The sequence below is a fragment of the Ornithorhynchus anatinus genome, chromosome 10, assembly GCF_004115215.2.
Source record: "Ornithorhynchus anatinus isolate Pmale09 chromosome 10, mOrnAna1.pri.v4, whole genome shotgun sequence".
In the NCBI taxonomy this organism is placed as follows: domain Eukaryota; kingdom Metazoa; phylum Chordata; class Mammalia; order Monotremata; family Ornithorhynchidae; genus Ornithorhynchus; species Ornithorhynchus anatinus.
The window spans coordinates 59,192,619-59,207,573 of NC_041737.1; the positions used below are offsets into that span (position 1 = coordinate 59,192,619).

The window sequence follows — 14,955 nt, forward strand, 5'->3', positions numbered from 1 at the left end:
CTGGCCGGGGGGGGAGGGTCACAGTCTCCCGCAGCCCCCAGCGCCAGCCCCAAGCTCCAGCCCCCATCACTCCTCCGCACAGCACTCCAACCCATAGGCCGAGCGGCAGTTGGGAGCCGGGATAAAGTCCGCGGTGTCCAGATGAGGGAGAGCCTGGGGCAGATCCCAGTGACGTCAGGGCACGGGGGGGGGGGAGGGCGGGGGCGGGGCTGAGACCCCCCACGGGGACGCTTCTGTTCCCTCCATTCCACACAAGACCGCTCTCTCCATCATCACCAATGACCGTCTTCTGGCCAAATTTGAAGACCTCTCTACTTCCTAATCCTCCTCTACCTCTCGGCTACCTCTGGCATTGGAGACCCACCTCCCTTCTCCCTGAAACACTATCTAACCTTGGTTCCTCTGACGCGGTTCTCTCCTGGTTCCCCTCGCACCCTTCTGGACTCTCCTTCTCCATCTCTATCCCAGGCTGATTCCTACCGACTAACTGTGGGGATATCTCAAGACTCAGATCTGAATCCTCTTTTATTCCCCATTTACACCCACTCCCTTAGGGTGGTCATCCGCTCTAGCTTTTACGTGAATGATTCCCAAATCTGCTTCATTAACTCCAACTTCTCTCCTTCTCTGCAACCTCTCATCTTCTCGCCTCCAGGACATCTCAGTCAATCCATGTTTGGTTTTTTTTTTTTTTAAATCGAATGCTTACCTAATGCAGAGCACTAAACTAAGCGTTTGGGAGAATACAATAGAGTTGATAAACCTGATGTCTGCCCTCAAAGAACTTACAAATTCCTTGTGAGAGGAGTCAAACATTAAAATACATTACCAGCAGGAGAAGAGTGCAAGGGTGTGTACATAAATTCTGTGGGACCAATGGGGCGGTGTGAGCATCAATTTGCTTAAGGAGTACAGATCCACGTACATGGGCAAACCAGAAGGGAGGGCGAAAGGGAGGGCGAATAGGATGGGGAAATAGAGTGGGCAACTGAAAGCTATGATTTTTGTATGGCTTTGAAGATGGGGAAAGTCGTGGTCTGTCGGATTTGAAGCCCTTAATACTGTTCTGTGCACACAGTAAGTTCTCAGTAAATAGCATTGATTAATTGATCGACTGACTGAATGATTAAGGGCAAAGGAGTTCCAGGCCAGAGGGAGAATGTGAGCAAGGGGTCGGCGGTGAGATCGAAGTACAGTGAGTATTTACTGTATCCTTTCCACTGTGGCCTAGTGGGTACAGCAGGGGCCTGGGAACCAGAAGGACCTGGGGGTTCTACTCCAGACTCTGCCACTTGTCTGCTGTGTGACCATAGACAAGTTATTTCACTTCTCTATGCCTCAGTTACCTCATCTGTAAAATGGAGATTAAGACTGTGATCCCCGTGTGGGACAGGGACTATGTCCATCCTGATGAGCTTGTAATAGTAATAATAATAATAATAATAATGGTATTTGTTGACAGCTGACTATGCGTCAAGCACTGTCCTAATTGCTGGGGTAGATACAAACTAATCAGGTTGGACATAGTCCCTGTATCTTCCTAAGGGCTTAGTACAGTGCCCGGCGATACAAACTAATCAGTTTGGACATAGTCCCTGTATCTTCCCCAGGGCTAGTACAGTGCTCGGCACAAGGTAATCACTTAACAAACACCATAATTACTATTCATTCCCAGAGCCCTGTCCTGAGCCCTTGGAAGAGGACAATGGAGTTAGTTGACATGACCCCTTCCTTCAAGGTACTTCATTCATTCAATCGCATTTACTGAGAGCTTACTGTGTTGCAGAGCACTGTACTAGGCGCTTGGAAAGTACAATTCGGCAACAAATAGAGACAATCCCTACCCAGCAACGGTCTCACAGTCTAGCAGATACTTACGAACTAGCCTGGAGACAGACTATAAAATCCATTACTGGTCGGTTGTGGGTGGGGAGGACACAACAACAGGATCAAGATCTGTGCATAAATGCTACGGGGCTGCCTGTGCAGCAGGGGCTGGGTGGGGCAGAAGGGTTGAAGTGGCAGTTGAGGGAGCTGGAGGGTGGGGAATGGAGAGATTAATGAGGGAATTGGCCCTTGAGCTTCAGGCAAATCACTGCGCATTCAAATCTCTTTCTTAGAAAGTAATATTTTCCCAAATGAATATCTTCTCCAAAATAATGGGAACAATATGCACTCTGGAGATCTCTTTTAAATCCTGACATGGCTAGCCTCTTCACCTAGGGAAAAGAGTATCAGAAATGTAACATGATAAAATTAAGTGACAATGAAATGTCAAGACTGTGATGAGAGATTTGATACATTTTTACTGACTCTAAAATCTGCAGCGAGCTAACAGCCCTGCATTTTGTTATTCCCTCACCACGCTGGCCACGGGGAAAGGTTCACAGGCCAGTACAGTCCAATCCTAGGGCAATGGAGTCTTATCCTAGCGGGACCCCTGCCTGAGGTGATGGAGCCTTAGTAGTCCTCGAGTGGCTCTCTCTAGCCCGGGGTGATGGAGCCTCAGTCCCGAGGTGACTCCAGCCTGGGGTGATGAAGCCTTAACCCTGAGGTGATCTCGCTTGGGGTGTTGGAGCCTTAGCCCTGGGCTGACTCTTGCCTGGGATGATGGAGCCTTAGCCCACTGGTAATTCCCGGCTGGGGTGACAGAACATTCTTTCTCCAGGTGTTCAGTCCGCTAATTCATTCTTTCATTCATTAATTCATTCATTCAATCGTATTTATTGAGAGCTTACTGTGTGCACAGCACTGCACTAAGCGCTTGGAAAGTACAATTGGGGAACAGATAGAGTCCATCCCTACCTAACAACGGGCTCAGAGTCTAGAAGGGGGAGACAGACAACAAAACAGAACAAGTAGATAGGCATGAGTCGGGTATCTCAGGACCTCATCCTCTAGGCCCCAGACATCAATAAGGAGGAAACGGTAATTGTGAGCTTGAACCTTTTGTCCCGGGGAAGTGTCCACTCCGGCCTGGCCGGCAGACCAAGCTGCATCCAGCTCAGGTACTGGGCAGGCGGGAGGGGGCACCGGACCACCCCGCTGGAAAAGGGTAGGGGGAAGGACGGTTACAACATCATTCTCTTAAAGAATGGAACAATTCCCAGCTCATCCAGGCAGACTGAAGACATCTGCTGTAAGCGCAGAGAGGAGTGAGACCCAAGATCCAGTCTTCTTTCCCCCACAGCCTTACCCCCATCCTTCCTTCACTCACGCTCCAGCCTGAGGCACTGGGGCCGAGTGAGTTCCTTTTCTTCTAACTAACTCCTCGCCGCTGCAATATTGCTGTGGACTCAGATGTTTAGAATTCCATAAAACGCCCATTCATATGCAAATTACACTCTTACTCGATCCATTCATGTAAAATCACCAACCTGTTCAGCCCCCAAAAACAGCCTTTCCAGATCCAACATCAAGCACGGAGTCATCCAGAGGAGGAATCGTTGTTTCTAGCGCTAGTAGTAGTTATCGTAGTAGTGGAGGCAGTAATAATAATAATAATGGTGGTATTTATTAAATGTTTACTATGTGCAAAGTTCTGTTCTAAGTGCTGGGGGGGGATACAAGGTGATCAGGTTGTCCCATGTGGGGCTCACAGTTTTAATCCCCGTTTCACAGACGAGGTCACTGAGGCACAGAGAAGTGAACTCACTTGTCCAAAGTCACACAGCTAGCAAGCGGCGGAGGCTGGATTAGAACCCATGACCTCTGACTCCCAAGCCCGGGCTCTTTCCACTGAGCCACGCTGCTTCTCTCAGTAGCACCCGCACGCTCCGCTCCTCTGCCGCCCACCTCCTCACCGTCCCTCGGTCTCGCCTATCCCGCCGTCGACCCCTGGGTCACGTCCTCCCGCGGTCCTGGAACGCCCTCCCTCCTCACCTCCGCCAAACTGATTCTCTTTCCCTCTTCAAAACCCTACTTAAAATCACCTCCTCCAAGAGGCGTTCCCAGACTGAGCTCCTCTTCCCCCTCTACTCCCTCTGCCATCCCCCTTTACCTCTCCGCAGCTAAAGCCTCATTTTCCCCTTTTTCCTCTGCTCCTCCACCTCTCCCTTCCCATCCCCACAGCACTGTACTCGTCCGCTCAACTGTATATATTTTCGTTACCCTATTTATTTTGTTAATGAATTGTACATCGCCTTGATTTTATTTAGTTGCCATTGTTTTTACGAGATGTTCTTCCCCTTGACTCTGTTTATTGCCATTGTTCTCGTCTGTCCGTCTCCCCCGATTAGACCGTAAGCCCGTCAAACGGCAGGGACCGTCTCTACCTGTTGCCGACTTGTTCATCCCAAGCGCTTAGTACAGTGCTCTGCACATAGTAAGCGCTCAATAAATACTATTGAATGAAAGTAGTACTAGCAGTAGAAGTCATAACAGTGTTTAACTGCCCTTCTCGATGTGGTACACTGTTCTAGAAGCTTGGGAAGTAGAGAATGGCAAAACGATGTCCTCTTTGCCCACAGACAGCTTACACTCCAACAGGGGAGGCATCCACTTAATTAGTCAATTCATAATCTGAACATCAAGCAGAAATTTCTGACCAGGCCTTTAAAACACTCCATCTGCTGTCTCCCTTCCACTGATCCCACTATGTTCCAGCTTGTACTCTTCATTCCCCTCAATGTAACCTACTCACCATACTTTCTCTTCGTCTCTCCCACCTCAGATCTCTTGCTCACAACCTCTCCCTTCACATCTGGCAAACCAGCGCTCTCCCCATCTTCAAGGTCCTTCTGAAATTACATCTCCACCTGGCTTTCCCTCATTAATCTCTCCTCTCCTCCCCTCATCTCTTCCACTTCAGCCCTTCTGCACCTGAGCACTTGGGTACATACCACCTCTCCCGCCTCCCCCCCCGCTGCCTCTCCCCCCCACCCTGCAGCCCCCGTGTAGTTATGTACATATCTTTACACTCTATTACTTCTTTCTGGCTTTAATTTTCTTTAGTATCTTTCTCCTCTGCTAGTCTCTAAATTCCTTGAGGACAGGGATTGTGTCTACCAACTACATTGTACTCTCCCAAGGGCTTATGAGAAACTGCCTGGTTTTGTGGAAAGAGCATGGGCTTGGGAGTCAGAGGATGTGGGTTCTAATTCTGACTCCACCACTTGTCTGTTGTGTGACCTTGGGTGAACCACTTGACTCTTCTGTGCCTCAGTTGCCTCATCTGTAAAAAAATGGGGATTAAGACTGTGAGCCCCAAGTGGGCCGAACTGATTACCTTGCATCTACCTCAGTGCTTAGAATGGTACTTGGCTCCCCTCCCCATTCCCCCCTCTCCCACCCTCTGCTCTTCCCCCTTCCCCTCCCCTCAACACTGTGTGTATTTGTATATGATATTTATTTCTCTATTTATTTTGTTAATGATGTGCATATCTCTATGATTCTATTTATCTTGATGATGTTGCTTTGTTTTGTTCTGTTTTGCTTTGCTGTCTGTCGCCCCCATTTAGACTGTGAGCCCATCATTGGGCAGGAATGGTCTCTATCTGTTGACAAATGATACATTCCAAGCGCTTAGTACAGTGCTCTGCACATAGTAACTGCTCAATAAATACTATTGAATGAATGTAGTAAGCGCTTATAGAGAAGCAGCGTGGCTTAGTGGAAAGAGCACGGGCTTGGGAGTCAGCGGTCCTGGGTTCTAATTCCGACTCTGCCTCTTGTCTGCTGCGTGACCTTGGGCAAGTCACTTAATAATAATAATAATGTTGGTATTTGTTAAGCGCTTACTATGTTCAGAGCACTGTTCTAAGCACTGGGGTAGATACAGGGTAATTAGGTTGTCCCATGTGAGGCTCACAGTTAATCCCCATTTTAATAATAATAATAATAATGTTGGTATTTGTTAAGCACTTACTACGTGCAGAGCACTGTTCTAAGCGCTGGGGTAGATACAGGGTAATCAGGTTTCCCACGTGAGGCTCACAGTCTTCATCCCCATTTTTCAGATGAGGGAACTGAGGCACAGAGAAGTTAAGTGACTTGCCCACGGTCACACAGCTGACAAGTGGCAGATCCGGGATTCGAACCCATGACCTCTGCCTCCAAAGCCCAGTCTCTTTCCACTGAGTCACGCTGCTTCCCCAGCTTAACTTCTCTGGCCTCAGTTACCTCATCTGTAAAAATGGGGATTAAAAAATGTGAGCCCCAGGTGGGACAATCTGATTACCCTGTCTCTACCCCAGCGCTGTTCTAAGCGCTCTGCGCATAGTAAGCGCTGAACAAATACCATAATCATTATTATTAACCAATGTTATTATGATGATTATGACAGTGCTCCACACTAGTGGGCACTCAAGAAATACGACTGATTGACTCACTAGGTTTCTTTGCTCTTCTATACGGTGTAGGCGTTAAGTGGAAAACCACTAACAAACACCATAAAAAAAAAAAATTGGACCAGCCTCCCCGTGGCCGGCTCTCTAAGAAAAACTACAACTCCCGGCATGCACGGGCGACACCACGCAGGCGCAATCGCGCCGCCTTAGGGGGCGAGCGGTTCTGTGCAGGCGCAGGCGCGCTGGTGTCCTTTCCCTTCCCGTTCCTCTCCCGCCCAGGCTTGCTCCGTGCAGGCGCCGCCGCTAATCGGCGACTATGCTCTTCTTCTCCCTGCTGCGCCCGGCTCGGGTGAGTCTGGGGGTGCGCGCAAGCATCTCCCCCCCCACTTCTCCGAGACCCCTGCCCCGGCCCGGGGACGGACCCCCCCCCTTTCCCCCGGCCACGTGCCTGGGCTCCCGGGAGTTGGGGGGAACCTCCCCTCGCCGGTCCCGTCCGCCTCCTTCCCAACGCCACCAGTCCGGACGTGGGGGGGTCCCGTTGCCTCGCGCGCGGATGGGGGCGAGTCACGAGCCCCCGGGTCATTCATTCATTTAATAGCATTTATTGAGCGCTTACTATGTGCGGAGTACTGTCCTAAGCGCTTGGAATGGACACTTCGGCAACAGATGGAACAACTGGCCGACAACGGGCTCACAGTCTAAACGGGGGTCCCTCCCCGGGAAAGGGAAAAGGGGGTGGGGAGGGTCTGGACCGTGATGGTGGGGGGGGGGGGGGGGGCGGGCCGCCGTCGCCGGACGGGAGATGATGTAACCCAAGCCGGCGGCTGCATCATCTGGTGGGGCGAGGGGGGAGGCAAGCCGTGGTCCAGGGCGCCCTGCCCTGCCCTCCCTCCAAACTCTAGACGGACCCGGCCAGTATAGCCGCCTCCTCCCTCCCCCCCCAGCCCCTTGCACCGCTCTGGATCGCGGATAATGCCGCCCCCCAGTCTCCTCCCCCGAGCGGGACCTGCCGCGGGGGTCTGCCGGCCGCGGGGGAGGGGCCCCCGGGCCCGAGATGAGTGGACGGAATCGGAGACGCCTCCTGGGGAACCTTGAACTTTGGGGGCGGGAGCGGGCCGCCGGCCGCCGGTCAGGCAGGCGGTCACTCCGGGGTCAAGGGTCGAACGGCCGGCCGGCGGCAGCGGCCACACTGACCAGGTGCCTCCGTCGCCCCCGGGCAGTGCCTGCGGAAATGCGTCCCCCCGACCGTGAGGGCGGCGCGGGCCCAGCATGGAGGGGCGGCCGTGGCCCCGGCCGGAGAGGTGGCCGGAGGCTGGACGGGGCAGGAGAGCCTAGCGGACAGCGACCCCGAGATGTGGCGGCTGCTGCAGCGCGAGAAGGACCGTCAGTGCCGGGGGCTGGAGCTCATCGCCTCTGAGGTAGGGGGGCGGTTTGGGGGAGGGTCCCCCGGGGCCCCTCCACGCCTCTCCCCTCCCCTCTCTGCCCCCCCCCCCCGCTTCCCTGTCCCCCTCCCGCTCCGGCGCCCATCCTCCCCTCTGTCCTGCAGAACTTTTGCAGCCGTGCCGCCCTGGAGGCTCTGGGCTCCTGTCTGAACAACAAGTACTCCGAAGGCTACCCCGGGAAGAGGTGAGCTGGACCCAGGACAGGGGGAGTGAAGAAGGGGAGGGAGGCCCGCCCCTGTGTGTGTGTTTGTGTTGGGGTTGTGTGGCCTCATCGAGTTGGGTGAGGGGTTGTGTTGTGTATGTGTGTTGGAGGAGTCTAGCCTCCTCCAATGAGGCCAGAGAGTTGTATGTGTCGAGGGAGTCTAGGGGTCAGGGAAGGGGTGGGGTGTGTGTGTGTGTTTGGTGGCAGTCCAGCCTCCTCCACTGCAGCTGGGAAATCAGTCAGTCATTTGTATTTAATGACTCCATACTGTGTACAGGGCACTGTACTCATCGCTTAGGAGAGTTCAATATAACAATATAAAAGACACATTCCTTATCCTAAATTAGCTTATAGTCTAGAGGGGGAGACAGACATTAACATAAGTTAATGTAAACATAAAATAAACATAAACATTAACCTAAGTGCTGGGGGGCTGGGGGTGGTGAATAAAAGGGAGCGGGGTCACTGCTGCGACACAGAAGGGGTGGGAGAAAGGAAAGGAGGGCCTAGGGAAGGCCTCTCGGGGCGGATGTGTCTCCTACGAGGCTTTGAAGGAGGGGAGAGTAATTGTCGGATATGAAGAGGGAGGGTGTTGCAGACCAGAAGGAGGATGTGGTTGAGAGGGTCGGTGGCATGATAGGCTAAATTGAGGTACAGTAAGAAGTTTTAGCATTATAGGAGCAGAGTGTGAGGGCTGCATTGTAGTAGGAGATAAGTTGGGAGGGGGCAAGGTGATTGAGTGCTTTAAAGCCAGTGGTGAGGAGTTTCTGTTGGATTCGAAAGTGGATGGGCAACCCTTGAGGAATGGGGAAACATGGCCTGAACGTTTTTCTAGGGAAATGATCCGGTCAATAGAGTGAAGAATAGACTGGAGTGGGGAAGAGACAGGAGACGGGGAGGTCAGCGAGGAGGCTGATGCAGTAGTCAAGGCAGGATAGGATAGGCTCTTGGACTAACGTGGTAGCAGTTGGGGATGGAGAGGCAAGGGCGGATTTTAGTGATTTTTGTGGAGGTCGAACCAACAGGATTTAGTAACGCATTGAATATATGTGTTAAATGAGAAAGAGGAGTCAAAGATAACACCAAGGTTACAAGCTTGTGAGACAGGAAGGACGGTGGTGCCGTCTACAGTGATAGGAAAGTCAGGGGAATCACAGGCTTTGGGTGGGAAGATGAGGAGTTCAGTTTTAGGCTTGTGAGGTTTGAGGTGATGGCAGGACATCCAGGTAGAGGTGTCTTGAAGGCGGGAGGAAACGCGAGACTACAGAGAGGGAGAGGATCAGGGCTGGAGATGGAGTTTTGTGAAGAGTTGTGTGTGGAGGCTGGGGAGTTGGGGGTGGAGGGGCCCGATGCCAGGTGCCCCTTGTGGCACCCCCAGTGGTGGCCCGTGGCCGGGCTGTTAAACTTTCACCAGCTGCCAAGTGGGACCAACGCCCGGCCTTAGCCCTGACCCCGACCCCGACCCCGGCAGGTACTACGGCGGGGCCGAGGTGGTGGATGAGATCGAGCTCCTGTGCCAACGCCGGGCCCTGGAGGCCTTCGACCTGGACCCTGCCAAGTGGGGGGTGAATGTCCAGCCTTACTCCGGCTCCCCCGCCAACCTGGCCGCCTACACGGCCGTCCTGCAGCCGCACGACCGCATAATGGGCCTGGACCTACCCGACGGCGGACAGTGAGTGGGGCCGGAGGCGGGGGCGGGGGTTGAGTAGGAAGCACAGAGCCAAGCAGGGGGAATGGGGAAAGGGACCGGCCCTGGTCCCGACTCCCTCCGTCCCCCATCTCTCCCCAGCCTGACCCATGGCTACATGTCCGACACCAAGCGAATCTCGGCCACGTCCATCTTCTTTGAGTCGATGCCGTACAAACTGGACGTGAGTGGGGGCTCCTTCGGGGGATGGGACTCGGGGTCCTGCCCGGTCTCCCCGGGTTGACCCCCACTCTCTGCCCATCCAGCCCACGACCGGACTCATTGACTACGAGCAGCTGGAAGTCACCGCCCGGCTGTTCCGGCCACGGCTGATCATCGCGGGGACCAGCGCGTACGCCCGCCTCATCGACTACGCCCGCATGAAGGAGGTGAGAAGACGGGCGGGCAAGCCGGTGGGCCCCGCAGATCTGTCCGGTCAGCTCGCCGAGCCCTCTCCCCTGACGGTCCGTGCTTCCGCAGGTGTGCGAGGGGGTCAAGGCTCACCTGTTAGCTGACATGGCGCACATCAGCGGGCTGGTGGCCGCCAAGGTGATCCCGTCACCGTTTGACCACGCAGACATAGTCACCAGCACCACCCACAAGACTCTGCGTGGGGCCAGGTCAGTACCCTTCCCCCAGGGGGGCTGGGCTATCTCAGGCAGGCCGAGGCGGGCATTGGAATTCAGGAATCAGGTCTCCCCCTCCCAGTCAGGCATGAGCATACCTCACCCCCCGCTCCCCTCCCCGTCCCCCCATCCCCGGCACTGAGCAGTAAATCAGATCAGCCGGACCAGCCTTCCCCCACCCCCTGACCCTCACCTCTGAAGACCTTGGACGGCAACAGATCAGATCAACCTGACCGGTCAGATTGGCTCCCGGTCTGGGCTGGGTCTAGATGCGGGGCCTGGACTCCCCCACCCTGCCCTCTCGACCGCCAGCCTGCCCCCAGCCCCCACCCTGCCCCAACCCATTCTCCACCCAAGGGAGACAGCCAGGCTTCAGAAGTCACTGCTCCGGAGTTCCCACCCGCACTGGTCCCTATCTGCGAGGCTGTGTTATGCGGACTCCCAGCCCTAGAGCCTACCCTGACCCCCCGACCTCTGGCCCCCGCAGGTCCGGACTGATCTTCTACCGTCGGGGTGTGAAGTCCGTGGAAGCCAAGACCGGGCGGGAGGTGCCCTACGGCCTGGAGGAGCGGGTCAACTTTGCCGTGTTCCCTTCCCTGCAGGGGGGCCCGCACAACCATGCCATTGCCGCTGTGGCCGTGGCACTCAAGCAGGTGTGGCCGGGGCGGGTCAGCTTTGGGGAGGAGAGGAGAGCGGGGCCACTGAAGCTCAGGCTAGGAGGCCTGACATCTGAGTCCCGGCCCCGCTGTGTGGGTGGTGGGGGCAGGGTCCTGGCCCCCCGCAGTCCTCGCTGGTGCCGCGATGCGGGGATCGGAGAGCCCACTCCACTCCCGCTGACTGCCACCCACCCCCCCCCCAACCCCCGCCGCAGGCCACGTCCCCCATGTTCCGCGAGTATTCGCTGCAGGTGCTGAGGAACGCACGGGCCATGGCTGATGCCCTGCTGGAGCGGGGCTACTCCCTGGTGTCCGGTGAGCCGGGGGCCGTGGGATGAAGGGGAGGCAGGCGGTACCCGGGCAGGGAGGCTCTCGGCCGACCCCCACCCGCCTCAGCTCTGACCCTCATCTGCTGTGCCTTCTCTCAGGTGGCACAGACAACCACCTGGTGCTAGTGGACCTGCGCCCCCGGGGGCTGGACGGGGCACGGGCCGAGCGGGTGCTGGAGCTGGTATCCATCACGGCCAACAAGAACACGTGTCCCGGGGACCGCAGTGCCATCACGCCAGGGGGACTGCGGCTCGGTGAGGAGGCGGGACCACGGCCGGAGGGTTGGAGGGGGTCCCTCAGCCCAGCTCCAGGGAGCCGGTCTGACTCAGTTCTGGGCTGCCACTTCCTGCCCCCCAAGTGCCTGGGGATTCCGAGGCGGGCGCTGACCACCCCACCCATCTCTCCGTCCCTCCGTGTGCAGGGGCCCCAGCCCTGACCTCCCGCCAGTTCCGGGAAGACGACTTCCGGCAGGTGGTGGAGTTTATCGATGAGGGGGTACGCATTGGGCTGCACGTCAAGGGCAAGACCGGTGAGTGACCCTCCCCTTTTCCCTGGGCTGGATGTTGACTTCCTTCCCCCTCCCCAGTCACTGGACCCCAGTTCTGCCTCTCGCCCCTCCAACCCCATCCATCCCCCAGTCTGGAACCCCTTCTCCCTTCCAATCCAGCGGACCACCTCCCAGCCCTTTTGGAGACATCTCCTCTAGGAGACCTTCCCTGATTCATCTCATCTCATCGCCCCATCCCCCACTGCCACTTCAGCACTTCTGCTTCCGTTTTGCCCTTGGGTGATCACTGCCACCCACACATCACACTGCACACCTTGAGACTGTACTGCTCCCTCCTCTCCATAATTGATTTTAGTGTCGTCGTCGTGTCGTTCCCCCCTCCCCCCCCCCCCCCCCGCCCCGGAAGCTCCTTGAGGACAGGAATTGTGTCCACTAACCCTCTACTTCCCTATCTCCGGCACTGGGAACAGGGCTGTGCCCAGAGAACGTGCTCGGTGAATACCACCGAGGGATTGATTGGGCCCTGCCCCTCCACCTCCTCACCTCTTCCCTTTTCCCCCCCACCGACGCAGCCAAGCTCCAGGACTTCAAGTCCTTCCTCCTGCAAGACCCCGACACAAGGCAGCAGCTGGCCGACCTGAGGCGTCGGGTGGAAGAGTTTGCTCGCCGTTTCCCCATGCCGGGTTTTGCGGAACGCTGAGCTGCGTGCCCGACACCAACCCTCTCCCTCCCCCTTTTCCTGTTTATAGCTGAAAAATAATATTTTTTAAGAGATGGGAATTTTGACCACCCCACTTCCCTTAACTGGAAGCACCTTGCTGGCTGAGCCTTTTTACTAAATAAAAAACCCGGGACCTTCGGGCTGTGGGCCTGTTTGGGGGCAGGGGACTCCTCCCCCCCGGTCCCCCTCCCCACCTCCCCCTCCCCAGACGTGGTTAGCAAGCCGCAGCAAATTCAATTTGTTCGATGAAATTGCATTTGGTTGTGGCTGGTTCCTCTGATCCCTGGGGGAAGGGGGGAGGAAGGGGCTGCCAGGTGGGGAGTTGGGCGGGGGGCGGGGGTGGGGGGATGATGATGAATATGGGAGGTAAGGGATCTCTGAGGGAGGGAGAGGGCCCTGGGCCGGGCGGGCACGAGGGCGGGGCCAGGGCCTGAGCTGGGCGGGTTGGAAGCGCTGGCAAGGGACTCCCTGCTCACCACACGTCTCCCACGTCTCGCAGGCCCCACGGCTCCGCCCGCCTCTGAGTCAGCCTCTGTCTGCCTGCCTGCCTGCCTCCCTCCCTCCCTCCCTCCCTCCCTCCCTCCCTCCCTCCCTCCCTCCCTCCCTCCCTCCCTCCCTCCCTCCCTCCGTCTCTGCGTCTCTCGGCCTCCCTCAATCTCTGCATCTCTCTGGTTCCTTCAGTCTCTGGGCCTCTGCGTCTCTGCCTTCAGTCTTGGGCTTCCGCCCTCTTCCTTGCTAGTCTTTCTGTCTGTCCGCTGGGGATAGTTCGATCTCTGGGGGTGGGAGAGGGGAGGGACCGGCGGGGTCAGAGGTGCATCCGCTGTAGCTGGGAACGGGACGGATGGGGGCGGCGGGGGGGAGGTCCGGGCGTGGGAACCTCAGCCGGCGGTGGGCGCCGAGGGAGACCCCGGAGTGCGAGCAGGGCGGCGAGGCCGGGTGCCGTGTTTATTCCGGACTCCAGACCTCCGCCTGGCGGCCCTCAGAAGTCCGGTCGGTCTTTCTTCAACTTCTTGTAGTCGGTGGAGACGGCGAGGAACTGTGTGATGGAGAGGAAGGGATGTGTGTGTATGGTCGGGGGAGTGAGGCGGGGGTAACTTTCCCCTGGTGGGGGGAGGGGAGGGGCGCACCTTATATTGGTCGTTGGGGCGCAGGCGGTTCCAGGGCTCCGGGTTGTTCTTTCGGTCCCAGCTGCAGGGGAAAGAAGAGGGTCAGCGGCCGCGCGAGCTCACCCACGACCCCCGCTCTGAGCCCCCTTCCTCTCCCCCCCCCACCCCCCGCCCCGCCGTCTCCTGGCCGCGGGCAAAGAGGCGTCGCCATGGCAACGGGGTGGAAAGCTTGGCAATCACCCTGGCCCCTGAGGGGCGCCGAAATGGTCCCGGGAAGCCTCTCCTTCCCCGGCCTTAGCCCCACTCACTGCAACCGGGGGCTCCACTTTCTCCACCCGATCCGGACCACCTCACCTCAGCCCTCTCCCTCCCTCCCTCCCGCCAACCTCAGCCCTCCCCCCTCCCTCCCTCCCCACCTCAGCCCTTTCCCTCCCTCGCCCACCTCAGCCCTTTCCCTCCCTCGCCCACCTCAGCCCTTTCCCTCCCTCGCCCACCTCAGCCCTTTCCCTCCCTCGCCCACCTCAGCCCTCCCCTTCCCTCACCCACCTCAGTCCTCTCCCTCCCCGCCTCAGTTCTCCCCCACCTCAGCCCTCTCCCTACTGCCCCCCAAGTTACCTCCCCCCAACCTCGTATTGTATTCTCCCAACCGCTTAGTACAGTGCTCTGCACACAACGCTCAACAGATACCACTGATTGGATGGATGGATGATTGATTGATGGATTGGTGAAGGATAGTCCCCCTTCGCACCTGACGTCGGGGCTGCGCAGGGCCAGTCTGAGCAGGTAGAGGCCGGCGCTGCCCATGCCCAGGGCGATGAAGCCGATGAGCGGGATGAGCTGGGGGCACAGGCAGTGGGCAGTGAGAGCCGAGACTCCCCAGCCCCGCGCTCCCCCGGACCCTGCGACCCTCCTTCCGGCAAGGGTGGAGGTCGCCCCGGGTGAGGTTGGGCGCAGGGTCCCGGACTTACCCCGGGATGGCGCTTCAGCTGCCGGAAGGCTCGACCCCTGAGTCCGCTCCCCGCCATCCTGTCCGCACGGATGATGAACCGGGGCAGCTCGGGGCTCCAGGGCCCCTCGGTCCCCGTTCCCCGGCCCCGCCCGGCCCCTCCCCCCACCCCACCCCCGGCCCGCCCAGCGACGCTCGGGGCCGTGGGAGGGGTCACCACCCCCGCCCCCCCCACGTACACCAAGAAGCTGCTGGTGGGGGCGGGGGCCAGAACGGATGAGGCTGCTCTTCGGAGCAATACGGTACCCCCGGTCCCTCCCGGTTGGGGATGGGACCCAAGAAGGGAGAGCCGGATCGGCAGGCGGGCACACGGGCAGACAGAAGGAGGGACAGTGGGGAGGACTGAGAGACGGACACACCACACACACACACACACACACACAC

At 57.6% G+C, this 14,955-nt stretch overlaps 2 protein-coding genes across 2 annotated transcripts; one reads left to right on the plus strand and one right to left on the minus strand.

The window, feature by feature from the left end:
* Nucleotides 1-6,523: 6,523 nt before the first annotated feature.
* On the plus strand, nt 6,524-12,597 carry SHMT2 (serine hydroxymethyltransferase 2). The gene is made up of 12 exons (XM_029074178.2): nt 6,524-6,636; nt 7,508-7,705; nt 7,834-7,913; nt 9,403-9,603; nt 9,721-9,802; nt 9,885-10,007; nt 10,099-10,238; nt 10,732-10,897; nt 11,116-11,215; nt 11,329-11,484; nt 11,652-11,759; nt 12,311-12,597. Exons 1-12 carry the CDS (start codon nt 6,604-6,606, stop codon nt 12,436-12,438), a joined length of 1,515 nt encoding a protein of 504 aa, XP_028930011.1. The 5' UTR covers nt 6,524-6,603; the 3' UTR covers nt 12,439-12,597.
* Nucleotides 12,598-13,382: 785 nt separating this feature from the next.
* Nucleotides 13,383-14,650, minus strand: NDUFA4L2 (NDUFA4 mitochondrial complex associated like 2). Its single transcript, XM_029073931.2, has 4 exons — nt 14,534-14,650; nt 14,314-14,402; nt 13,587-13,647; nt 13,383-13,495 (listed from the first exon to the last, which is right to left on the minus strand). The coding sequence occupies exons 1-4, from the start codon at nt 14,588-14,590 to the stop codon at nt 13,439-13,441; spliced, it is 264 nt and encodes an 87-aa protein (XP_028929764.1). The 5' UTR covers nt 14,591-14,650; the 3' UTR covers nt 13,383-13,438.
* Nucleotides 14,651-14,955: the final 305 nt, after the last annotated feature.

Coding starts and splice junctions, on each gene's coding strand:
- SHMT2 (XM_029074178.2), top strand. CDS start 6,604: ATGCTCTTCTTCTCCCTGCTGCGCCCGGCTCGG. Junction 10,008..10,098: donor ACTACGCCCGCATGAAGGAG/GTGAGAAGACGG, acceptor GTGCTTCCGCAG/GTGTGCGAGGGGGTCAAGGC. Junction 11,216..11,328: donor GGGCTACTCCCTGGTGTCCG/GTGAGCCGGGGG, acceptor GCCTTCTCTCAG/GTGGCACAGACAACCACCTG.
- NDUFA4L2 (XM_029073931.2), bottom strand. CDS start 14,590: ATGGCGGGGAGCGGACTCAGGGGTCGAGCCTTCCGGCAGCTGAAGCGC. Junction 14,403..14,533: donor AGCTGAAGCGCCATCCCGGG/GTAAGTCCGGGA, acceptor CTGTGCCCCCAG/CTCATCCCGCTCATCGGCTT. Junction 13,496..13,586: donor GCCCCAACGACCAATATAAG/GTGCGCCCCTCC, acceptor TCCATCACACAG/TTCCTCGCCGTCTCCACCGA.